Source organism: Somniosus microcephalus, chromosome 5 (assembly GCF_052327205.1).
Source record: "Somniosus microcephalus isolate GS21.2 chromosome 5, FLI_Smic_1.0, whole genome shotgun sequence".
NCBI lineage: Eukaryota > Metazoa > Chordata > Chondrichthyes > Squaliformes > Somniosidae > Somniosus > Somniosus microcephalus.
The window spans coordinates 244,516,518-244,543,258 of NC_140991.1; the positions used below are offsets into that span (position 1 = coordinate 244,516,518).

The window sequence follows — 26,741 nt, forward strand, 5'->3', positions numbered from 1 at the left end:
TGCAGAGTGGATGATCCATATCGGCCTACGCCTGAGGTCCCAACCATCACAGAAGCCAGTCTTCAGCCAATTCGATTCACTCCACATATCCAGAAATAGCTGAGCGCACTGGATACAGCAAAGGTTATGGGCTCCGACAACATCCCGGCTATCATGCTGAATGATTGTGCTCCAGAACTAGCGACGCCTCTAGCCAAGCTGTTCCAGTACAGCAACAACACTGGCAGCTATTCGACAATGTAGAAAACTGCCCAGGTATCTCCTGTCCACAAAAAGCAGGACAAACCTAATCTGGCCAATTACCGCTCCATCAGTCTGCTCTCAATCATCAGCAGTGATGGAAGGTGTCATCGACAGTGCTATCAAGCAGCACTTACTTACCAATAACCTCACTTATGCCCAGTTTGGGTTCCGCCAATTCCACTCAGCTCCTGACCTCATTACAGCCTTGGTTCAAACATGGACAAAAGAATTGAATTCCAGAGGTGACGTGAGAGTGACTGTCCTTGACATCAAGGCAGCATTTGACCGAGTGTGGCATCAAGGAGCCCTAGTAAAACTGAAGTCAATGGGAATCAGTGGGAAAACTCTCCACTGGCTGGAGTCATACCTAGCACAAAGGAAGATGGTTTTGGTGATTGAAGGTCAATCATCACAGCCCCAGGACATCACTGCAGGAGTTCCTCAGGGCAGTGTCCTAGGCCCAACCATTTTCAGCTGCTTCATCAATGACCTTCCCTCCAACATAAGGTCAGAAATGGGGATGTTCGCCGATGACTGCACATTGTTCAGCGCCATTCACAACTCCTCAGATAATGAAGCAGTCCATGCCCGCATGCAACAAGACCTGGACGACGTTCAGACTTGGGCTAAGTGGCAGGTAACATTCGCGCCACAGAAATGCCAGGCAATGACTATCTCCAACAAGCAAGAGTCTAACCACCTCCCCATGACATTCAAATCACTGAATCCCCTCCCTCATCAACATCCTGGGGGTCACCATTGACCGGAAACTTAACTGGACCAGCCACATCAATACTGTGGCAAGAAGAGCAGGTCAGAGGCTAGGTATTCTGCAGCCAGTGTCTCACCACCTGACTCCCCAAAGCCTTTCCACCATCTACAAGGCACAAGTAAGGAGTGTGATGGAATATACACCACTTGCCTGGATGAGCGCAGCTGCAACAACAGAAGCAGCTCGACACCATCCAGGACAAAGCAGCCCACTTGATTGGCACCCCATCCACCACCTTAAACATTCACTCCCTCCACCACCGGCATACCCGTGGCTGCAGTGTGTACCATCTACAAGATGCACTGCAGCAACTCGCCAAGGCTTCTTCAGCAGCATCTCCCAAACCTGGGACCTCTTCCACCTAGAAGGACAAGGGCAGCAGGTGCATGGGAACACCACCACCTCCAAATTACACACCATCCTTACTTAGTATATTGCCAATCCTTCATCGTCGCTGGGTCAAAAATCCTGGAATTCCCTAACACTGTGGGAGTACCTTCACCACATGGACTGCAGCGGTTCAAGGCGGCAGCTCACCACCACCTTCTCAAGAGCAACTAGGGATGGACAATAAATGCTGGCCTTGCCAGTGACGCCCACATCCCATAATCGAATAAAAAATAAAAAAATCTAGTCATTCATCACTGTTTGTGGGACTTTCTTGTATACAAACAAGCTGCTGTGTTTTCCTACATTAGTGACTAGCTATGATGTTCTTTGGGCATTCTGTGGTTCTAAAATGTACTGCATAATGCAAGTTCTTTCTTCACTTTCACTGTTCCATGTTAAGTTAGTTACAAAATTTAATAGTTGCATAATATCTCCCAATACCATCTACACGGTTGTACATGGCCGCACAGGAATACTAAAGCCACAAGTGGATAAACTACAAGTCAAGGAGTGTATATTATCAAGGTAATTGTGTTTTATGATTTAGCTGAAGATCATTAGCTAGCAAAAATGGCCTATGCCACAGGTTTCAGATACAATTTATATACCCTTTGCACTGGCTTTTCTTGGTTCCCTACTACAACTGTTAAGAAGTGAAATCACAATCACCCTGATCCACAATCAAATATCGCTATGGGGAAAGCACCATTCAACTCAGCAACATAATTTATTAGAGCTCTAACAGATTGCTCTCGTGAGCTAAGAACAAACAAAAGCACCTGCAAGGGAGGGGAACTGGGACCATCCTTGTAAATGGAGTCATTAGTGTGCTATGAAAATGTGGTAGGAAACAGTGTAGATCCAGTAGAAATTAGAAAGCTTGGTAGAGTCCTATAACACATCTTGCCACTTGACAATGCTCAAGCCATTGAGACTCAGCTAGTCAACCTACAGATACTAGTTACATGAACAAAAGTGAACACATGAAGACAGAAGATGACTGTTTATTCAGCAGGCAAGATCAAGATGAAAGAACTGGTATAAAATCCAAACCAAATTAATTCACAACAGAAAGTGTATTGAAGATAAGTTGCAAGAAGAAATCAGGCCGTCTTAGTTTAAGACATTGAGATGTCTGTAATTTGATATTTCAGAAGTCAGACAACTCAACATACAATGGAAATCAAAATAACCCTACTTTAAAAAGGGATACTTTCAGGAATTAGCATTTACAAAAATATACTTCAAACTGCTTTTTTTTATACTGCAGTGGGAATCTCTGATGTGATTGTATCCAGGGGTTGCCAGTGACAATTCATTAAGGAGTCATACAGTTCTTCACTTTGTTCCATGAATTGTTTGTTAACTTCATCGATATCCAACTTTGGATCTGGATCTTTAAGGAAAAGATAGTCAGGTCAGTCATTTCACAGATTTCAAATGAGTTGCCTTGCAACCTAATGAACCTCCACATCACAAATTGCACAGGCCTGTTTTACATCAATTTTGTATAAGCTTTCTTTAAAAAAACACATGAAATCAGGATTCCAAAATTAGATCAACTCCCATCTGGTAGTGAGGCAGACTGCCTGCCAAACAAGCATTCTCTTCAAAAATTCAGTGAACAAAACTTCTCCTGCAGCTCACTGAAGCTAGTGCAGAAACAAAAATGGACAAAAATCCTAACAGTAACCAAACAACCATTCTCCTACTATTGCATGACATATTACAAAGTTATTGCTTTAGAAAAGAAAGTGAAAATAACTATAGATAGCTACAAAATTTAACATGGACTACATCACAAGCTGCTGACAAGGGATTCAGAATGCTCAGTATTTAAAGCAAGGATATGACTGCACTTGAGCATTTCTCCAGAACAAAGAAATTATTGCCACTTTATTGCCCACTAATTCTAGTCAGTTGAGGACATTAGGGTGACCATATTTTCTGAACTGAATCCAGTGAGACACAGCAAAGTAGCCAGGGCCGAAATGTAGGTTGCACAGCATAGCAAGGCAAAATATTTTGGTATTTTGATGCAAACTGAATGTTAAAAGCAGCACCAGAACTTCCTGCCTGAATAATGCAGCCACTGTTCATAGCATCTGCTGGCCATAATCATCAGCTCCTCTCCCTCCTCGCAGCCTGACTCACCCACACCATCCGAGGCCGCGGATGTTCCGGCTCCCTGGATATCCACACGGCCTGGCTCCAGTTGTCACTCATTAGTCCAATTACCAGTGGCCCGTTATTCGGACATTTTGGCTCCGGGGCCGATTCCTCTTCAACTGCATTTCACGGGACTATCCAGGCATTCGGTGGGCGGGGGCGGGGGCGGGGGGGGGGGGAGAGAAAGGGAGGAAAGAGGGCCACGGAGCACACGTACTGCGGTTAGAGAGTGTGATCTCTGCATAAATTAAAGTCCCTCAGTGAGTCCACCCCTTCTACTGGTTGGAAACAAGAGATTGACATCCCTGCCACCAATCGGAACCCGTCCCACTGCACAGCCCCGCCCACTTTATTGTCCGACCACAGCAGCTCGGGGGTCACGTTGCTCCGGATTTGAACCGCACGTATTCGGGGACGTGTTTCTTTAATGGGGGACATCGTTTGCCCGGGTACACAGTCCCTCATCCGGGGACGTATGGTCACATTATACAACTAAAGCTACCTTTTAATTGTTGTTTTGCATCTGTTGTATAGAATGGTTGATTGGCCCCATAGTCAAGATAGTTATCTCCTACATGAGGCCTATGGTGCTTTAGGAATCACTATTCAGCAATCCTGCCTCAATTTTAAAGTGACTCGGTCAATTATATAGTTTCCATTATAAAGCATTCCTAACTTGAAAAGTTAATTAGGACCTAGAATGGCAGAAACTTCCAAGCTGCTGCTGGTTAGTTTAGGACAAGGGCACATCAGAATCCTTTGTAAATCTGTTCCTACCAGCCCCAATTGGAGCATATACCAACAACAAATATAATACAGCCACACAACTATCTACTAGGAGCAATGAACCAATACTATCACCACAAGCACACATTAGTGGAAAAAGTCAGTAAATTAATTCAATATTTGTTCTAAGGTGACTAATGAAAACAATCAATCCATTCTCTCCAACATGTCAACCACCATGTTAATGGAATATTTCAGACTATACTTCTAGCCCATTAAGTACAATTCCAAAAACATAATTAAAGTTCCACATTAAACCAAAACAAATCTTATAATACAGGAAACTTTGTTATCTGGAGGCTAAATGTCCGGCAAGCTTGAGCCACCGGCAAAAATCAGGAGCTAAATTCAAAGCACCATTCAGTTTTATCCCTTAGTTTGATAACCAATAGCCCCACTATATAGGCACAAGCACTTGCTGCTCTTAATTGATCACTGATGAATTAACTATTATTGAATGAGCTACCATTGGTCAGTTTGTAATACTGTAGTCATATGACAGTCAGCAGATTGGCACAAGTGGTAGCAGACCCAAGTACAGTCCCATTCTCCCAATATTTACGCGATTGCGTACATATTCAAGTCACAGACCCAAGGATCCAGCTGTGGAAATGGTTCTCAATCATTTATCATAAAAGGTGACAAATACCAAGTCTATATGTAGAAGTCACATATTCACCAATGGAATTATCAAGCATTTCTATCTTTGTGAGCTCAAGATATAAAATCAACACTAAAATGTTCTTACCCTCCACAGACTCCTCTTCGGCTTCTTCAGTAATTGTGGAGTTTTGCTGAAACTGAAAACATATTTACCAGTAACATCAAGAAGCAGAAGATGTAAGCAGACAACCAGTATCTATAAATGTCAAGACTCAGTAAAGAGGGGAACGGCACGAGATCTAAGAAAGGAAAGAAAGAAGGCAGAGAGAGCGCGCGCGAGCAAGCGAGAGAAAATAAAACCCACCAGAGCGAGAGGAACTTTACCTCAGACAGTTGTGCCATTTCTGTGATCAGCGAAGAGGTTGTTGCTGGTGTGTCAGGGGTGCCATACTGTTGGTACCCATAGCTGTAGCCGGCGTAGGGATCATACCCCCACTGAGAGTAATACTGTTGATACTGCTGATAGTATTGTGTATAGTTGTAGGTGGCAGTTGTTTGGTATTCTGGTTTTGTTTTTGCACTGAAATAAGAAACAGTTCCTAAATTAAACAGTCACATCCCTTAACTGCAGTCCAGTAAGGACAGAAGGAGCAATCACCTCTAAATCATTCATTTGATTTTGCAGCACATGACCACATGGTTTGCAAAAACCAGGAGGTTAGGATCTCAGTCATGTACTTCAAAGCTAGGAACCCTAATCTAGAAAAGAAACAAGTGTCCTCACCATTAGTTAGAGATAAGGTACTGAAGTATCTTAACTAACTTTCACAGTCTAATAGTAGCTCACCTCTGCCAGTACCAGCATACATTTTGAGAGGTTCCGACAAGCTCTGCTTGATTGTTGTAAGAAGCCATGTTTGATTCTCAAAGTGCACAATGAAGCACAGACTGAACAGCTGTAATCCCACATCTTTTAATGAATATTGAACAATTCACTAACAACCATTTTTATCAGTTGCAGCTGTGAATTATTTGAAGGACATAGACTATTAATCTAAATTGGGAATTATATAAACAAACTATCAAAATAGTCAGAGTTGTTTAAAAGAACCCAGATATCATTAACAGATGATCAAATGCACGTCAAATTATCCTTGCCTATTAAATGTCAAACATGTGCCCCCTTTTTAAAGGGGCACAACCAATAAAAACTTAACAAAAAAGTTTAAAGGAAACTTAACAAATTAAATTATAACCAAATTTTAATTTGATTTGCTAAGGATTATTTAAAGTTTTATTAGTTACAGTCTATTTGTTTATTTTTGACTGGTCCTATCAAAAGAGGAACAAATTAAATGAAAATGCTATAGCCAGGGTGATGATGCACTCCGGTGCCCAGCGGTCACGGAAGGTCCTGAGCATTACCGGTGGACACCACGTGCTCCATCTCCAGGGCCACCTGGGTGCGAACGTAGCCGCGGAAGAGAGGCAGGCAAATTATCCTTGACATTTTTTCAGGAATACAAACAATGACATTACCTATGTCAAATAATTGTTACACTGTTTGGGTCCACCAAATTTTAATTTGATTTGTTTAAGTTTTATTTGAACTTTTGTTAATTTACAGTCAATTTGTTTAAGCACCAACCAAAAGAGTCCAGTGTTTGGGCATCACAACATTGGAGCAAATACTGCGCTGAGCTGCTTTGGTTCTTTCTCCTCCAACAAAAAGTCCAGCAAACACATTAACTTGTAAACTAACAAGCTTGTGTTCATTAAGGCCAACTTACATGCAGATCTGCTCTTTGAATAGCCACAAAAACAGACCACTGCAGCTTAAATCTTCAACAGAACATGTAAGGATTATTTGCAAACCAGAAAAGTCTGATCTGTAAGCAATGTGTGTAATGGGGTCAGGACAAAGGTGATGCTGCTTGTTATTTGGCTAGTAACTCATCAGATCTTCCAAATTATAAAAATATTGTCCCGATTAGAATTATAGCTACTCTGATTGCAAGGTTATAAACCTATTCTCCTTTGTTCTCCAAATTCTTAAATGGGTTTGCAAAATCTCAATCCAATGCAGAGTGGGCGAGGGTACAGGATGCAAAACTGCTCATCATTCAGTACAAATTAGTGCTAATCTGCTAGTTTTACTCAGAGACATCGCTGAATGGCTCATGAAAGGAATAGAAATGTTATATCTGTCCAACTGGGGTGTCCCTTCAGGAATTGGAATTACAAGGCATATTTGTTTAAGCAGAGTACAGGTTGCATTCTAAACCTGACATAAGAACACTAGAATTAGGAGCAGGAGTAGGCCACATGGCCCCTCAAGCCTGCTCGGCCATTTAATAAGACTTGGACTTCAACTCTGCTTTCCTGCCCGATCCCCATATCCCTTGACCTGAGAGTAATTGAGACAGACATTGAGTGCAAAAAGCTAAAATAAAATGTAAGGGTGAGCTTGAATTTTATAGGATTTGATTAGGTCCTTGGGACGTCTCAAAGCACTTCACAACCAATGGATTACCTTTGAACTGCAGACATTGCTGTTAATTAAGCAAACGCATCAATCAACGTGTATGCGGCTAAGTCCCACACAAAACAAATTAATGCATGACCAGATAATTTGTTTTTAGTGGTTCTGACTTAGGGCAAAATGTTGGCCAGGACACTAGAAGAATTCCTTATTCTACTTTGAATAGTGTCATAAGATCTTTCATGTCCATTTGAGCAGATAGGCAGGGCCGTGGTTCAATATCATCAGAAAGACAGCAGCTCTACCAATGCAGCACTCCCTCAAACTGTACTGGATCGTCAGCGTACATTATGTGCTCAAGTCCTGGACCGGGTCTTGAATCCAAAGCTTTGACTCAGGAGAACACTACTTACTCTTTAGAATGATCAAGCAATCCACGATAAATTACCAGTTAATCTATTTTGGTTGAGGGATGAATGCTGGTTCGGATACCAGGAGAATCCATGTTCTTCTTCCAATAGTGCAATAGGATCTTTAACATCCACCTGAATAGAATCATAGGAACAGGAGTAGGCCACTCAGCCCCTCGAGCCTGTTCTGCCATTTAATTAGATCATGACTGATCGGTGGCTCTACTCCATTTACCCACCTTTGCTCCATATCCCTTGATACTCTTACCCAACGGTAATCTATCAATCTCAGGCTTGAAAATTTCAATTGACCCAGCATTCGCAGCCTTTTGGGGGATAGAAATCCAGATTTCAAAGCACCTGTGTGTGAGAAAGTGCTTCCTGATTTCACTTCAAAATGCCCTAGCTCTAATTTTAAGATTATGCCCTCTTGTTCTGGGTTAACCCACCAGAGGAAACTGTTTCTCTGCATCTACTTTATTAAATCCCTTATTAGTTTAAACACCTCAATTAGATCATTCAACAAACTTCTAAATTCTAGAGAATACATGCCAAGGTTATGCAACCTGTTCTCATAATCAAAGCCTTTAAGCCCTGGTATAATTCTAGTTCTTTTACTTATTCTTAGGCAGTCCCTCGGAACCGAGGATGACTTGCTTCCACATTAAAAATGAGTTCGCAGGTGACTGATGAGTCCAATGCGGGACCTACCGTCTGTCACAGGTGGGGCAGACGGTGGTTGAAGGGGCGGGGTGCTTGAGTTGACGTGCGCTGCCTGCGCTTGGCTTCCGCTTGCTCCCGGCGAAGAGACTCGAGGTGTTCGACGCCTTCCCGGATGCTTCTCCACTTTGTGCGGTCTTGGGCCAGGGATTCCCAGGTGTCGGTGGGGATGTTACACTTTTTCAAGGAGGCTTTGAGGGTGTCCTTGAAGCGCTTCAAGGACACCCTCAAAGCCTCCTTGAAAAAGTGTAACATCCCCACCGACACCTGGGAATCCCTGGCCCAAGACCGCACAAAGTGAAATAATTCGAGTGATTCCAAAATATACCCCTTACAAGGCCAATAAACCCTTCCTGAGATAAAAACAGAAAATGCTGGAAACGCTCAGCAGGTCAGGCAGCATCTGTGAAGAGAGAAACAGAGCCAATGCTCCAGGTCGATGACCCCTCGTCCGAACTAACGAAACTGGGGTTCTGACGAAAGGTCGTCGACCCGAAACGTTAACTCTGCCTCTGCCGCCACAGATGCTGCCCAACCCGTTGAGCACCTCCACCATTCTCTGCCCTCATCCCAGATTTCCAGCATCCGCAGTATTTTGCTTCCTGAGGTTTGGTGCCCAAAACTGAACACAGTACTCCAGGTAGTCTGACCAAGGCTCTGTACAACTGGGGTTCTGATGAAAGGTCCTCGACCTGAAACGTTAACTCTATTTCTCTCTCCATAGATGCTGCCTGGCCTGCTGAGTATTTCCAGCAATTTCTGTTTTTATTTCAGATTTCCAGCATCCGTAGTATTTTGCTTCTGTACAACTGAAGCATCACTTCTGAATTCCATTCCCTTTGAGATAAAGGCCAACATCTCATTGGCCTTTTTGATTACTTTTTGTACCTGTGTGTGTGTGCTAGCTTTTAGTGCTTTGTGTACATGGACACCTAAATCCCTTTGCTCCTCCACTGTTCCTAGTCTCTCACCATTAAGAAAATATTCCGATTTGTCTTTCTCAGATCCAAAGTGGACGACCTCACACTTCCCCATATTGAACTCCATCTGCCCACTCACTTAATCTGTCTCTGTCCCTTTGAAACTTCCTCCTCCCATCCACACAGCTTCCTGTGCCGGCTAATTTAGTGTCATCTGCAAACTTGGATATAAAAATCTATTACTTCAACCAAGTCATTAACATGCATGGTGAAAAGCTGGTGCCTCAGTACAGATCCCTGGGGAACACTACTTGTCACAACCCACCAATCAGACAAAATCTTTATCCCTACTGATTCCTACCTCCCAACCAATTACCAACCCATATCACAACTATACCTCCGATTCCACGAGCTCACATAAGAACATATGTATTAGGAGCAGGAGTAGGCCACACGGCCCCTCGAGCCTGCTCCGCCATTCAATAAGATCATGGCTGATCATTGACCTCAACTCCACTTTCTTGCCCTATCCCCATATCCTTTCATTCCTCTGGAGGCCAAAAATCTATCTATCTCAGCCTTGAATATACTCAACGACTGAGCCTCCACAGCCCTTTGGGGTAGAGAATTCCAAAGATTCACACCCTCTGAGTGAAGAAATTCTCCTCATCTCAGTCTTAAATGACCGATTCCTTATCCTGAGACTATGCCCCCTAGTTCTAGACTCTCCAGCCAGGGGAAACTCAGCAACTACCCTGTCAATCCACCTCAGAATCTTGTATGTTTCAATGAGATCACTTCTCATTGTTCTAAACTCCAGAGAGTATAGGCCCACTCTACACAATCACTCATCATAGGACAGCCTCCTCATCCCAGGAATCAATCTAGTGAACCTTTGTTGTACCGCCTCTAAGACAAGTATGTCCTTCCTTAAATAAGGAGACCAAAGCTGTGCACAGTACTCCAGGTGTGGTCTCACCAGAGCCCTGTACAATTGTAGTAAGACTTCCTTACTCCTGTACTCCAACCCTAAAGGCCAACATGTCATTTGCCTTCCTAATTGCTTGCTGTACCTGAATGTTAACTTTCTGTGTTTCTTGTACTCGGACATTTAATAGTTTCTCACCATTTAAAAACATTTTTGCTAATAATCTGTGTGGAAACTTATCAAAGCCTTCTGGAAGTCCATATAGACAACATCCCCTATCCACAGTGCTCGTGATCTCCTGAGAAAATTCAACTAGATTAATCAAACATGACCTACCCTTCAGAAATCCATGCTGACTCTCTTTGCTTAACTGATACCAAGAGCACAGTCACTCTGTCTCTAGGAATAGGAACACTTGACCTCAGTTTACTATTTCATTCTACAACAACAACATGCATTTATATAGCACCTTTAACGTAATACAACGTCCCAAGGTGCTTCACAGGAGCATTATCAGACAAAACTTGACATCAGGATATACAAGGAGATATTAAGACAGATGGCCAAAAAGTTGGTCAAAGACATAGGTTTTAAGGAGCATCTTAAAGGGGTAGAGAGGTTTAGGGAGGGAATTTCAGAGCTTAGTGCCTAGACAATTGAAGGCACGAAGGTCAATGGAGGGGTGAAGAGTTTTGGGGATGCATAGGAGGCCAGAGTTGGAGGACCACAGAGTTCTCGGAGGGTTGTAGAGCCAGAAGAGGTTACAGAGATAGAGAGGGGCAAGTCCATGCAGAGATTTGAACACAAGGATAGGAGTTTTAAATTTGAGGTGTTTCTGGATCAGAAGACAGTGTAGGTCAGCAAGCACAGGGTTGATAGGTGAATGGGACTTGCTGCGAATCATGATATGGCATCAGAGATTTAGAGGAGCTGAAGTTTACGGAGGGTGGAAGATGGGAGGCCGGCCAGGAGAGCATTGGAATAGTCAGGTCTTCAGGTAACAAAAGCATGGATGAAAGTTTTAACAGAAGATGGGCTGAGCCAGGGACGGAGATGGCAATATGACATAGGTGGAAGTAGGCGGTCTTGGTGATGGAGAGGATATGGGGTTGGAAGCTCATTTCTAATCATTTTAAATTCCATTTGTTGACCAGAATCTGTTTAGTTCCTTCTTCAAACCCATAAGGTTTGTTGTTCCACTACCCGTGCTGGGATGGTACAGCTTACCTTTTTGGTACTGCTATACTTATTCGAATGGGTTTTCCTCCTAATCCTTTGCTGTTCTGACATTCTTCCAAAGCCTTTTTCTGTTCTGCTTCATCAGAAAACCTGACAAACCCAAAACCTCTGACAAAAGAAAAATAACAAAGCACTGTTAACATTGCAGCCCATCTCATGATATGAACTGGCTTGAATCAACAGTTTGTAAATAGTTTGAACCACGTAATATTAGAGTTATTACTTTACATCTGAGGTACCATCAGTCCAAGTATTTGGTGTCCTTGTTAATCCTAGCTGGGACAGAAAGAACGTTCTTATTCAATGTGTGGCACGATTTTCATTAGCCATTGTGGTTTATAAATAAAGGGCTGTTTCATAGCAATGACAAAGTGGCCATTTAATAATCATTATGTTATTACTGACTTTCACAGTCCTTAATACTAAGACATATAAATTACACTAATAATTGCAGTTTGCTGAGAAGTCTTTCCTGCTAAGGCCTCTGTAGAAGTGTGCAGGAGCTTTAAGCATTGATATCACACAGCAGTTACAGTACCTCGAGTTCCCAGATGTGTCTGTCACCACTTTTCCACCTCTACAAGATGGATATTTTTTCACAAAGTAATCATACAGATGAAAATCATCAACTTCAGAAGAGAGATCGCCCACAAATATGGAATATTCCTGGCTGTTGAATAAGACATGTTGCAGTGAAAACGCAGCTGGAGTCAAGGGCTATAAATTCTGTATTCCAACAATGGACCTTAGAAAGACGATGCATTTTAGAAGTGTTTCTTTAAAAGTGTAACTATAAACATTCTATAAAAAGTCTCTAATACACTAACATTCTCTGCACAGGTTCAAACTGATATGTATATAAAGGTTAATTTTCTTCTGTTTTACATCTTGGTACAACTATTACTGGGGTACAAAGCAAAGGTTAAATCCTTGTGCTCATTTCCAGGGACCTCCCCTGCCCTGGGCAGAGAGCTCGCATCTCAAACAGGCAGGAGCATTTAAATTAAGTATAAATGATTCAGGAGTGACATCAGAATGCCTTCTGCACCATTTCAGTAGTAGCTCCAGTGCAAGTGGGCCTTACAAGATAGAGAAGTTTTTTTATATTTCTGGAGCAGCATAAACGATCAGGAAGCCTGGGTGCCAATTGCTGATGTTTTAAATTGCTGACAGTAGCCAAAAGGCCCTGCAGCCAGCGGCCATTATTGCCTCTCAGGCCTGCAGCAGTGGTCAAGTTTCCTCCCCAATTTGAGGTGCACGATCACTTCCAGGGTGTCCTTGCGCCGGGGGATTAATAACCTGAATCCAGAAATGCGGACGAGTTCAGATCTGTTCAGATGAAGCTACTTCCAGAGCACACTATCCCAGCTGTGCTTGGAAGGATGGAGGAAAATAGGCTCCCTACTTTTTAACATGTCCATTGCATTCCACTTTCAATGGCCTTATGAGATATCCATTGGGCAAAAACACTGGATTCGCTCAAAAAAATATTTATCTGTTAAGTTACTAAAATTCAAGTGACTAAATTCGAACAAATCAAAAATAGCACAAAGTACCAATGGGGAATGAGTAAACAGCAGAAGATCAAGCAATCTCAAGCTCAACTGTTTTCTTTAAAGCAACTACTCATGAACCAGCAAGTATCATAGAATCATCCAACCAAATCTAGCTTTTAATTTTATGTTGCTTTTAGTCAACATTTTCCTATTTCAATCAGGTCGTATAGAGCTAGAAATAACATTTATAACCCAATAAAACATTAAAATTACAAAATATAAACTTAAAAAATTATAAAAGCAAAATACTGTGGATGCTGGAAATCTGAAATAAATACAGAAAATGCTAGAAATACTCAGCAGGTCAGGCAGCATCTGTGGAGAGAGAAACAAAGTTAACTTTTCAGGTCGATGACCTTTCATTAGAACTGGAAAAAATTAGATGTAAAAGTTTTTAAGCAAGTACATTTAATCATTCCTGCCTTCCACCCTATCACAGACCTTCCTTTTTGTTTTTTCCTTCTCTCCCCCCTTTCCCCTGCCTCTGTACTTGCTTAAAAACTAACTTTTTCTAGTTTTGACAAAAGGTCATCAAAGATTAACTCTGTTTCTCATTCCACTCCTGTGGAACTACAATGCTTGGAGGGCACATTACCCTGACAGCCAGAAAAACAGGACTGGCATGTTCTAGCTCCTACAGAAAAATAATATGTAGTGCCAGTCTATAATTTGTATCATGTGCAGTGCTAGTTTATAGTTTTTATATACTGTATAGTGCCAGTTTGCAAAATGTATATTACTACTTTATAGTTTTTAAGAGTGCATAGTGCTAGTGTAGTTTGTAGAGTGTATAATGCTAGTCTATAGTTTTGAGTGTGTAGTGCTAGTTAGTATATTCAGTAGTACATTTTATTGACTAGATAATATCACAAAGATCATTTTAAACAAAAAAATAACTTCGCCCATTATGCTGGATGCCTGTATCACAGGCACAGATCAATTACAAATCTTTTAAGGGCTGTCATTTCATAATTACTTGAATTAGAATTCTCTTGACTTCCATTATTAGAATTAATTAAAGTGTGTTGTCTCCAACTAGTTTGCTCTTGCACCCGATGAAACTTTGTGTAAATGAAAAATAATAGAATAAGGAGAAAAAACAAAGTTAAAAGGGACAGAAAAATGACTTACCCTGCATCTGTTTTTTTTCCATAGGTTGCATAATTTAACTTGAATTTCTTGGGCTGCACATTTAAACCAAAGGAAATTATGATTATATAGATATTAATTAAAAAAACACACAGCACGATAATGTTAAATGTCTATGAAAGAGATTTACCGGATTTGAACCTGGCAAAGGCTTCCCATTCAGTTTATGGAGACAACGATCAGCACTGGTTTGGTCAGCTAACTCCACAAAGCAATATCCTGCTAGTGTCCTGAAACCAAACCAAACATGAATGTACAGAGTACTATCACCTACAGGACTATGGCGAGCAATACAATCACAACATCTTATTCACTGCAATAATTAAAAAGGCTTCAAGGCAAAGCCACTGAATGTTAATTGGGCTGTGCAGCAAATTTCAACTTATGATTCACAATAATTCTGATAACAGCATTTAGCAGTCTTTCAGTAACAATATTCTAATAATATTTTGCTAGGGTACCATTTCACAGGTGCCAGACACTCTCCATTAACTTGGCCAAATTGCTATTCCTCATACGTGAGTGTTGACAGGCTACTTAAACATAGATGGCAGCACAGCCAAGCTGATCATGGCTGCACTTGACGTCAATATATGCACACTTTCCAGCAGGGATCACTGGATAGCGACCAGCAATGAGATCCCCAGCCCATATTCCACACCCAGGGGCACTGATAAAAATTGCAGTGCACTTTCTGCTGCTCCGGCTGAGTTCAACCAATTCAGCACAAGTAGGGATCATATCCTTGGGGCATTCCTGGTCCTTATGACTCAGCATTGGATAAACTCCAAACTTGTACTATCCTTTCAAGGACTCCATGAATTTATGACATCTTCTGTTGCATCTTGAAGCACAATAAATGCACTGAAGAACTTCATTGTTCTACTGTGGGACTGAGCTGTAGTGAGGAACTCAGACCCTTTGATTTATCCTTTTGGAATTTATCGTTATTATCTATTTCTTCATCTGTGCAACACTCCCTAATCAAAAGGGCAGGCACTTTCGCTCACCATTGCCACACCTCAACCAGCTGTGCGAAAATGCACAGGAGAGGCATGAGATAGGTCAGCATGAAATTTTTCCTCCTCCTTCAGAAGCAACTCAGGGTCACTCAATGTGCAGCTCGGATGGGGAAGACATGTGTGCTGCTACGCTGGCACAGCACGTCTCTCCCACCGGGTTGTTGAAATCTATGTTTTAGCAAAGCCTTCAGTTGATGAAAACAATCAGCACACTCAGGAAAATTGATAAAAAAGTAAGGTACTAGAAATTTACTATGTGTAATAGTGGCCAATATGTCAGTCATTAGAAATGAAAGGGTAGACTTTCCTGGCAGTGGACAGGAGCAGCAAACCCAATTGTGCTGCTCCTGTCCAGGGCTAGGAATGCTGGTATTTCTGTCCACGGTCATTAACCTGGCCCAAGGGCACCAAGGCAAAGGCCAACCCCAGCAGGCAGTATGGGTAGGAAGTTTAAGTAAAGCTGCAGGCCTCTCAGACTGGAGATTTCTGGCTACTGCTGGAGATCAGCAGCCAGAAAACCCCAGATGCCTCTAGACACCAGGGGAGGAGTTTAAAATGTTACTTATCCGCTGTTCAGGCCCCACCGACCAGTTGGCAGCAGTCTGAAGGCACGCTGGGGTACCATGCTTTACTAGGCGCCCTATCGCTGGAGCACTCAGCAAACATTGCTTCAGGCAAACGAGATGGAAGATTGGAAATGCCCCTCCCACCTTATTAACATAACTGGGATGAGACTGCCACTCCACCCCTCAAAACCCTGGAAATCCTAGGACAATTTAAAATCTTGTAAAACAGATCGCCAACTCTTTTTCATGACCATTGTGCCCCAGGAAATGGTCATTCTGGAGGGGAGCGGGCAAGCGTCAGGAAAATCAGCCTTGAAATCTCTGTGAACTTTGACAGTTGACCACTCCATCCTTCTCCAACGCATCTCCACCATCGTCCAGCTGGGTGGGACTGCAGTCGCCTGGTTCCATTCCTATCTATCCAATCGTAGCCAGAGTCACCTACAATGGTTTCTCTTCCCACTCCCACATCATTATCTCTATCCTTGGCTCCCTCCTATTTCTCATCTACATGTTGCCGCTTGGCGATATCATCCGAAAACACAGTGTCAGTTTCCACATGTACGCTGGCGATGCCCAGCTCTACCTCACTACCTCTTCTCTCGACCCCTCCATGGTCTCTAAATTGTCAGACTGCTTGTCCGACATCCAGTTCTGGATGTGCAGAAATTTTCTCCAATTTAATATTGGGAAGACCAAAGCCATTACTTTCTGTCCCCGCCACAAACTCCGTTCCCTAGCCACTGACTCCATCCCTCTCCCTAACAACTGTCTGAGGCTGAACCACACTGTTCGCAACCAATATTTGACCCTGAAATTAGCTTCCAACCACATAGCTTCCGGAGCATAACTAAGACCTCCTATTTCCACCTCCGTAACATCGCCCGTCTCCACCCTTGCCTCAGCTCATCCGCAGCTGATACCCTCATCCATGCCTTTGTTACCTCTAGACTTGACTATTCCAACGCACTCCTGGCTGGCCTCCCACATTCTACCCTACGTAAACTTGAGGTGATCCACACCTCGGCTGCCCGTGTCCTAACTCGCACCAAGTCCCGTTCACCCATCAACCTTCTGCTTGCCGACCTACATTGGCTTCCGGTTAAGCAACGCCTCGATTTCAAAATTCTCATCCTTGTTTTCAAATCCCTCCATGGCCTCGCCCCCCCATCTCTGTAATCTCCTTCAGCCCCCACCGCCCCCCGAGATATCTGTGCTCCTCTAATTCTGCCCTCTTGAGCATCCCTGATTATAATCGCTCAACTATTGGTGGCCGTGCCTCCTGTTGCCTAGGCCCTAAGCTCTGGAATTCCCTGCCTAAACCTCTCCGTCTCTCTTTCCTCCTTTAAGACACTCCTTATAACCTACCTCTTTGACCAAGCTTTTTATCACCTGCCCTAATTTCTCCTTATGTGGCTCGGTGTCAAATTTTTTGTCTTATAATACTTCTGTGAAGTGCCTTGGGACGTTTTACTACGTTAAAGGCGCTATATAAATGCAAGTTGTTGTTGTTGACCTTTGTGCCCTGGGAAATGGTCATTCTGGAGGGGAGCGGGCAAGTGTCAGGAAAATCAGCCTTGAAATTTCTATGAACTTCACAGAATGAAAATAAGAACTGGTAGTTGGGGTTTTACTGTGAGTATTTTGAGACTTTTACCCATCAGACATCTGAAAAACTGAACAGCTGAAAAAGCACTGTATATTCAAACATTTCTCACAAGAAATTTGCCTCTTTAGGACTCTCGGCTGGACTCCGTGACAGGCTTGCAAACAAATCACTAGTTAATTATTCTGTGTTTTAATAAGGGATGGAGAAGGCATCAAGACAGTGATACTGCAGCAATTTAGACTTCAGGGACTTTCTGCACCACAACGTTAAACTGCATTTTATAACTTTTTCTTACCCAGTTATTCTGTTGCTAATGATTTTCACATTAACAGTTGGCTCACCCATAGCAGAAAAGGCTTGCTTGATAAAAGTCTCATCCATGTATTGTTCCAGCTAAAAAGGAGGAACAGAAAGTGAGAAATTCATTTCCTAATGTCCACAAGAGTTTGAGGTATGTACCAAAACAGTCGCTTGAAGTAATATTTAAAAAAAATACACTAAAGAGCTGCCAAGTTTCAGAAATTAATGTGTGAACTGTTTTACCACTGAATGATTAAAGGGAATTCCAGGTAGTTATTTTTAAAAGATATTCGGACAAATTTAAATGCATGATTATCTTAATCTTCTACATACCAGGGGAAACTTTGAATTGTGGAAACAGCTTAAATCAGAGACATGCTGCATGGACTTTACAGCAACAACTTACATTTTTATAGAACCTCTCACATAGGGGAAGGTCTTAGACCATTTTACAAGGAACAGTCAGATGTCGAGCAAGTTGCAAGATTTGGGGGGGGGAAGAATCCGATGCACAAGGTGATAGGTTTTGAAGAGGCTTTTGAACGGAGGGAAGGGTAGACAGCCAAGTTGGTTATGCAGAATTACAAACAGCAGGAACATATATCTAAAAGAATATTGGGATAAGGATAAGGACAAAATGCATCAATGATATACATCTAGACAGGTTTGTTCAGATTAGATGTTGCCAAAGCATTTGAGTGAACTGAACATGCAAACAAGGAACTTTAAAGTAAATCCACTGGTGACTAGAGAGCCAGTGGAGCGGTGATGGGAATGTGGGCTTTGTGTGAGAGGTGACTGAGCAATCGAGCTCTGAATTCACTGGAGTTTATGAAGTTTAGTGAGGACAGTATTTCAGCAATCAATTATAAAGGTGATGCAGGCATGGACTAGTGTTTTGCCTGTGGGGGGGGAAAGAGGTAGGGGTGCAGGTAGGCAATATTCAAGAGTTGAAAAAATGCAGTCTGGGTGACTGACTAGATGTTGGATCAGGAAGATATTGCAGGGTTCAGTGGAATATTAATATTGCCCATTACCTGGTTCAATCTGAGTGGGCAACCAGGCAGAATGATGGGGCCACAGGCATGTTGGTGGGAATGAAAAAGGAAGGCTTTGATTTTCCCAATGTTGCTCTAAAGGAAATTTGTACTCGTCCAAGATTTTATGTCGCACAGACATACATATAGCACAGTGGCAGCCTTGCTGATGACAAAAAAAGCTAGAGTTAGGAGTAAATGCCATATGTTTCAAAGTGTGCAGCTGCTGTTACTTAATAGTAGTATGGACAGGAGGAGAACAAGGATAGAACCTTGGGGCAATCCATAGATGTTTGTCTGGATATAGGAGAAACCCTTCAAGATGTAGTAATGGCTACATTGTAAAAGATAGGAATGGAGTCAGGACAGAATGTGAGGAAAAACTTCGGAGGACTGGAGGAGGAGGAGAGACAAAAAACTACAGTCATAGACAGGGTCTTGTTTATAACAAACTGGAGGGACTCAAAAAGTAAATACTCAAATGGATGATAAGCTGAGAGGCAATGCCCATTCAATAATTGTTGGGAGAAAGGGCAGGTTAGAGATTGTTGGAGAGTAAAGAGTTGGCTTTTTTTTTTAAGGAAAAGGCAGTTTTGAAAGAAATGAGAACTGTACCAGAGGACAGGGAGAGGATAACAATGTTGGTGAGCATAACACTGCATTAGTAAGGACTAAAATTAATAGAAAAGAACTAGCATTTAGCACCTTTCATGAGTTCAGGACTTCTCACAGACATGAAGTATTTTGAAGTTGCAATATAGGGAAATGTGCAGCAAAGTCCTACAAACAGCAATGAGATAAATGATCACATAATTTGTTTTGGTGGTGTTGGTTGGAGGATAAAGGTCAGAACACAGAGAACTTCCTGTTCTTCTTTGAATAGTGCCAGAGAATCTTTTATGTCCACCCGAGAGGGCAAGTGTGACCTTGGATTAATGTTTCATCCGAAAAATAGCATCTTCAACAGTGCACCACCCCCTCAGTACTAAACGGTAGTGTCAACCTAGATTATATGCTCAAGTCCCTGGTGTGTGATTTGAACCCACAACCTTCTGACTCAAACTGCGACTGCACCAATTTGATCCTGTCCTCAATACATCCCAAAGCTCTTCACAACCAATGAATTATTTTTGACGTGTAGTCACTGTTGCTATGTAGGTAAATACAGCAGACAATATGCACACAGCACAGTCCCACAAACAGAAAATGAATAACCTGTTAATGTTTTTGGGCATGTTGGTTGGCGGGGGTGGAATGAATGTTAATTAGGATACTGGACAAATTTCCTGCTCTTCTTTGAAAAGTGGTGTGGAGATGCCGGTGTTGGACTGGGGTGGACAAATGTAAGAAGTCACACAACACCAGGTTATAGTCCAACAGTTTATTTGAAATCACAAGCTTTCGGAGCGCTGCTCCTTCGTCAGGTGAAGTGGAGAGATGCATAAAGACACAGATTATATAATCAGAGAATAATGCCATCTCTCACAGATGCGGCCGGACCTGCTGTGATTTCCAGCAAAAAAAATGTTTTTTTGTCTGTTTTTTGTTTTTCATTCAGACCCCAGCATCTGCAACATTTAACCCCTTGTGACCCCACCTCATTGTTCTTTGATGTAATGTTTTCCTGACTAACCGGTTTGGACACCATTCACACCTTGATTGCTGTGATTAACTCTCTGCCGAGGTGTGATAAATGGCAGTTAGAAAGATTACCTGTAATCATCTGGCATTATTCTCTGACTATATAATCTGTGTCTTTATGCATCTCTCCACTTCACCTGATGAAGGAGCAGCGCTCCGAAAGCTTGTGATTTCAAATAAACTGTTGGACTATAACCTGGTGTTGTTTGAAAAGTGCTGTAGGATCTTTTACCTCCTCCTGAACAGATCGGGAGCCTCCAGTTTAAGACTTCACTGAAAGACGACACCTTCAACAGTGTCAGCTGTGGCTCAGTGGCGAGCACTCTTGCCTGAGCCAGAACGTTGTGGGTTCAAAGTCCCACTAAGGTAGACTTGAGCACAAAAATCTAGGCTGACACTCCAGTGCAGGACTGAGGGAGTATTGCATTGCCCTCTCAGGTGGATGTAGAGATCCCACGGCACTATTTCGAAGAAGAACAGGGGAGTTTTCCTGGTGCCTTGGCCAATATTTATCCCTCAATCAACGTCACCAAAAAAACAGATTAGCTGGTCATTAGCACATGGCTCTTTGTGGAAGCTAGCTGTCCGCAAATTGGCTGCCGCTTTTTCTACATTACAACAGTGACTACACTTCAAAAGTACACGGTAAAGCACTTTAGGACGACCTGATGTCGTGAAAGGTGCTATATAAATGCAAGTTTTTTTCCCCAACAGTGCAGCACTCCTTCAATATGACACTCAAGTGTCAGTCTGGATCATGTAGGGAAACGTTCAGCAAGGTGGAATTTGATCCCACAACCTTCTGACAGAAACGAGGGTGCTACCACTGGGCCAAGCTGGGGCAGAGGAGCCTGGGCGTTGATCCCAGTACAGCTCCTGCTCGACTTGCACTCGGCCCGTTGTATCTGTCACGGACCTCACTCTCGCTGCATGTCCTTCCTTCCACCCACCCGCCACATCTGCCGATTACAGGGAGAAACAGCACTCACGTCGCCCATCCACAGGGTGGCCATTGCCGCCGCCCGTCTATCCCAAAGCGTCCCGGATCCAGCCGCGCTCTATCCGAGGGGGAGGGGGGAGCGTTATTCCGTCCGCCGTGACTGCCTGAGCCTAGCCTACCCTACTCCTTCCTCACTCACAGACCAGTCAGAGCAGAGGTGTCTCCACTGTCACCATGAGTACCCACGGTTTGCAGCAGGCGAAGCAGCTGGTCACCCCATAAATATGTCAAATAAACCTTCGGCGAGACCTGGATTGGCCAGCTATTGACGTCATTTACTCGCACCAACGAAATGCTGCAGGACCCCGGTGAAGGAGGTCCTTCCTCACTGGCCGGTGGCGTGTCAGAGGCAGTGTGAGATGGAGCCGGTGCCGGAGGCCGTGACCGCCTGTGAAGCGGTGCTGGTCGGCGGTTGCTACGAGCAAATTATGTTTGGTTATCGGATAAAGAGGCCGGGACAGGTGAGACTGCGTCTGCCGTTGATGTCGAAATGTGGTGTCTAGATTTTGACATAGTCTTCCAGCTGGAACTAACCAGTGATTTACAGAAGTTTCGCATAACCTCCTTGCTTTTGGACTCTGCCTTTTATTTATAAAGCCAAGGATCCCATTTTTTAACAGCTTTCTCAACTTGTCCTGCCACCACCTTCCTACCAAAATGTGTCACTCACATTTCTCTCTATTAAATTTCATCTGCCATGTGTCTGCTCATTTCTGTCTGTCCTCCTGAAGTTTGTTACTATCCTCGCCACTGTTTCCTACCTTTCTGAGTTTTGTGTCATCTGTAAACTTTGAAATTGTGCCCAATATTTCCAGGTCATTAATATATATCTAAAAGAGCAGTGGTCCTAATACCAACCCCCGAGGGTCAGCACTATACTCCCCATCAGTCTGAGAACAGTCGTTCACCACTACTCTCTGCTTTCTGTCTTTTAGCCAAATTTGTATCCATGGTGCCACTGCTCCGTTAATCTCATGGGCTTCGATTTTGCTAATATGTCTATTATGTGCTACTTTATTTATAAGCACCTTTTTTGAAAGTCCATATATACAGCATTAACAACACTACATACATGTTGATGTATGTATTATTATATAACTTGAAGAACTTTGATCTGGAAGTGTCCACTGCTGTTAAGTACTGAGTACTCTTGTAAATTGGTGACTGAAATTGTGCTGTTTGCCCTCTTTAGAGCTGGGATCCAGAAGCTGACTTTACCCATCATGCTCACACAGCCTCTTTAACTATTGTGGCTGTAAATGATCAATATGTGGCAACAGGCAGTAAAGATGAAACTATTCAGCTGTATAATATGAAAAAGAAAATTGATCAGGGATCATTATTGCACCATGATGGTGAGTAAAAATATGCTTTTACACTTTGACATTTATCTTTTTGCAGGCTGATATGGTATAATTGGTGGTACAGGATGTCTATTCTTAAGGGCAGTGTCTAACCAAAGGTAATTGTCAAGAATTGACCATTAAGGTTATTGACAGCACAAAAAGACCTGGAGAAGTATTACTGTGGTCCTGTAAAGTACTGTCTTCTGAAAGCATAACACCTGCAAATAATAGGGTAATAGTAGTGGGTGATTTCAACTTCCCCAATATTAACTGGGATAGTCAGAGTGTGAAAGGCTTAGAGGGTGCAGAATTCTTAGTGCATCCAGGAGAGCTTTTTGAGCCAGCATGTAGAAAGTCCTACAAGAGAGGGGGCGGTACTGGACCTAATTCTAGGGAATGTGGCCGGGCAAGTGGTAGAAGTGTTAGTAGGTGAGCACTTTGGTGACAGTGACCATAATTCGGTGAGATTTAAGGTAGTCATGGAAAAGGACAGAGATGGACTGGAAATAAAGGTTCTAAATTGGGGGAATGCTGATTTTTAATATGATAAGGCAGGATCTGGCCAAAGTAGACTGGGATCAGCTACATGTAGGAAAATCCACATCGGAGCAATGGGAGTCTTTCAGAAAAGAAATTGAGAGTACAATGGCAACATGTTCCCGTAAAGGTCAAGGGTGGGACCAACAAGCCCAGGGAACCTTGGATGTCAAGGGATATACGAGAATGGATTAGGGAAAAAAAGGGCTTTTGGCAGATATAAGGGACTAAAGACAGTGGGTGATTTCAACTTCCCCCTAGAGGAGTATATAAAAAGTGCAGGGGGATACTTAAAAAATAAATTAGGAGAGCGAGGAGGGGCCATGAAATAACACTGGCGAGCAAAATAAAGGAAAATCCTACGGTGTTTTATAAGTATATTAAGGGCAAGAGGATAACTAGGGAAAGAGTAGGGTCCAAAGTGGCAATCTGTGTGTGGAGCCAGAAGATGTAGGTGGGGTTTTAAATGAATCTTTTGCACCTGTGTTCACTATGGAGAAGGACGATGTAGACATAGAAATCGGGCAGGGGGACTGTGATATACTTGAACATATTAGCATCGAGAGGGAGGAGGTACTAGTGGTTTTAGCAGGCTTAAAAGTGGATAAATCCCCAGGCCCGGACGAGATGTATCCCAGGCTGCTGTGTGAGGCAAAGGAGGAGATTGCAGGGGCTCTGACACAAATTTTCAGAACCTCTCCGGCCACAGGGGATGTGCCAGAGGACTGGAGAACAGCTAACGTAGTACCATTATTCAAGAAGGGTAGCAGGGATAAACCAGGAAATTACAGGCCAGTGAGCCTAACATCAGTGGTAAGGAAATTATTGGAAAAAATTCTGAAACAATTAGTCTCCACTTGGAGAGGCAAGGATTAATCAGGGATAGTCAGCATGGCTTTGTCAAGGGAAGATCATGTCTGACCAATTTGATTGAATTTTTCGAGGGGGTGACTAGGTGTGTGGCTGAGGGTAGTGCAGTGGATGTGGTATACATGGATTTCAGTAAGGCTTTCGATAAAGTCCCGCATAGGAGACTGGTCAAGAAGGTAAGAGCCCATGGGATCCAGGGTGCCTTGGCACATTGGATCCAAAACTGGCTTAGTGGCAGGAGGCAGAGGGTGATGGTCGAAGGTTGTTTTTGTGACTGGAAGCCTGTGTCCAGTGGGGTACCGCAGGGATCGGTGCTGGGTCCCTTGCTGTTTGTGGTCTACATTAATGATTTGGATGTGAATGTGAAAGGTATGATCAGTAAGATCGCAGATGACACGAAAATTGGTGGGGTGGTAAATAGCGAGGAGGGTAGCCTCAGTCTGCAGGACGATATAGATGAGTTGGTCAGATGGGCAGAACAGTGGCAAATGGAATTTAACGCTGAAAAGTGTGAGGTGATGCATTTTGGATGGACTAACAAGGGAATACACAATGAATGGTAAGACCCTAGGAAAGACAGAGGATCAGAGGGACCTTGGTGTGCATGTACATAGATCCCTGAAGGCAGCAGAACAGGTGGATAAGGTGGTTAAAAAGGCATATGGGATACTTGCCTTCATTAGCCGAAGCATAGAATATAAGAGCAGGGAGGTTATGATGGAGCTGTACAAAATGCTGGTTAGGCCACAGCTGGAATACTGTGTGCAGTTCTGGTTGCCACACTATAGGAAGGATGTGATTGCTTTGGAGAGGATGCAGAGGAGATTCACCAGGATGTTACCTGGGTTGGTGCGCTTCAGCTATGAAGAAAGACTGGACAGGCTGGGGTTGTTTTCCTTGGAGCAGAGAAGGCTGAGGGGGGGGACCTGATTGAGGTGTACAAAATTATGAGGGGCATAGATAGGGTAGATAGAAAGGAATTTTTTCCCTTAGTAGAAGGGTCAATAACAAGGGGACATAGATTCAAGGTAAGGGGCAGGAGGTTTAGAGGGGATTTGAGGAAGAACTTTTTCACCCAGAGGGTGGTTGGAATCTGGAACTCACTGCCTGAAAGGATGGTAGAGGCAGGAACCCTCACAACATTCAAGAAGTATTTGGATGAGCACTTGAAATGCCATAGCATACAAGGCTACGGACCAAATGCTGGAAAATGGGATTAGATTAGACAGGGCTTGATGGCTGGCGCGGACGCGATGGGCCGAAGGGCCTCTTTCTGTGCTGTATAACTCTGACTCTCTCTATGACCTGTACCAACGGCCTTGGATTAGCAAATTAATGTTTTCCATTTTTCCTCCACCGAGATGTCCCCTCCACCGTGGTTGACGGGGCCCTCCATTTTCTGCACTTCTGCCCTCACCCCTTCCCCTCCCTCCCTCCCAGAACCATGATAGGGTTCCCCATGTCCTCACCTTCCACCCCACAAGCCTCCACATTCAATGGGTCATTCTCTGCCATTTCCACCATCACCAGCGTGATCCCACCACCAAACACATCTTCCCTTCCCCTTTCAGCATTCAGAATGAACCGTTCCCTCCATAACACCCTGGTCCACTCCCCAATCACCCCCTCCCTTTCACACAGCACCTTCCCGTGCATGCGCAGGAGATACAACACCTGGCCTTTTACCTCCTCCCTTCCCACCCTCCAGGGCCCCAAACACTCCTTCCAGGCGAAACAGCAATTTACAGGAAACTTTGTGCTATCCGGAGGTGAGCTATTCGGCAATCTGGAGCCACTGGCAAAAATCAGCAGCCGTTTTTTATTCTTTTTGTTTGTTTTTTTTTGCTTTGTTTGAACAGTCAAGCTGTGCAAGGTCTGTAGCTATAGCAACAGCTTCAGCTACAGAGCTTTAGGGCCACACCCGAGTGTTTAGAAGCTGTTGCTAAGCAACAGCGTTTGTTGTCAAATACAGAGATAAGAATCTCCGTATCTCTCAACATTAACTCTGGAGAGTACGGCACTTTTTAGGCAACGGCAGCAGCTCGGTCCCGTGGGTGCCGGATAGCACAAAGTTTCCTGTACTTGTATTTTTTTCAATTTAGTATACTGTATTCGCTGCTCACGATGCGGTCTCCTATACATTGTGGAGACCAAACACAGATTTGGTGACTGCTTTGCGGAACACCTCCGTTCAGTCCGCAAGCGTGACCCCGAGCTTCCGGTCGCCAGTCACTTTCATTCTCCGCTCCACTCTGACGTGTCTTCGGCCTCCTACACTTTTCCAATGAAGCTCAACGTAAGCTCGAGGAACAGCACCTCATCTTTCGATTAGGCACTTTACAGCCTTCCGGACTCAACATTGAGTTCAGCAATTTCAGATCATAATCTTTGCCCCCATTTTTTCGATGGCAGCTGTTAATGATTCTGATATTCCCATTTACACCTT

At 43.4% G+C, this 26,741-nt stretch overlaps 2 protein-coding genes across 4 annotated transcripts in view; one reads left to right on the top strand and one right to left on the bottom strand.

Annotated features, from left to right (window-relative positions):
- Window positions 1–2,393: 2,393 nt before the first annotated feature.
- Window positions 2,394–21,645, bottom strand: LOC147117631 (tRNA selenocysteine 1-associated protein 1-like). Its single transcript, XM_085988784.1, has 9 exons — window positions 21,532–21,645; window positions 17,860–17,957; window positions 14,498–14,597; window positions 14,350–14,402; window positions 12,201–12,332; window positions 11,651–11,770; window positions 5,348–5,543; window positions 5,109–5,160; window positions 2,394–2,801 (listed from the first exon to the last, which is right to left on the bottom strand). Exons 1-9 carry the CDS (start codon window positions 21,553–21,555, stop codon window positions 2,665–2,667), a joined length of 912 nt encoding a protein of 303 aa, XP_085844910.1. The 5' UTR covers window positions 21,556–21,645; the 3' UTR covers window positions 2,394–2,664.
- Window positions 21,646–21,765: 120 nt separating this feature from the next.
- Window positions 21,766–26,741, top strand: part of pak1ip1 (PAK1 interacting protein 1) — a 68,988-nt gene continuing 64,012 nt past the window's right edge. For all 3 annotated transcript variants that reach the window (XM_085988781.1, XM_085988782.1, XM_085988783.1), the window contains exons 1-2: window positions 21,766–22,003; window positions 22,735–22,897. In XM_085988781.1, coding sequence (XP_085844907.1) covers window positions 21,902–22,003; window positions 22,735–22,897 — 265 coding nt within the window. In that variant the 5' untranslated portion in view covers window positions 21,766–21,901. The remainder of the gene's footprint in view (window positions 22,004–22,734; window positions 22,898–26,741) is intronic.

Excerpts from the sequence above, each read along its gene's own strand:
- LOC147117631 (XM_085988784.1), bottom strand. The coding sequence starts at position 21,555 with ATGGCCACCCTGTGGATGGGCGAC. Across the intron at positions 17,958-21,531 it reads CCACCCTGTGGATGGGCGAC|CTGGAACAATACATGGATGA; the intron begins GTGAGTGCTGTT and ends CCTCCTTTTTAG. Across the intron at positions 12,333-14,349 it reads GGAAAAAAAACAGATGCAGG|CCAGGAATATTCCATATTTG; the intron begins GTAAGTCATTTT and ends CTTATTCAACAG.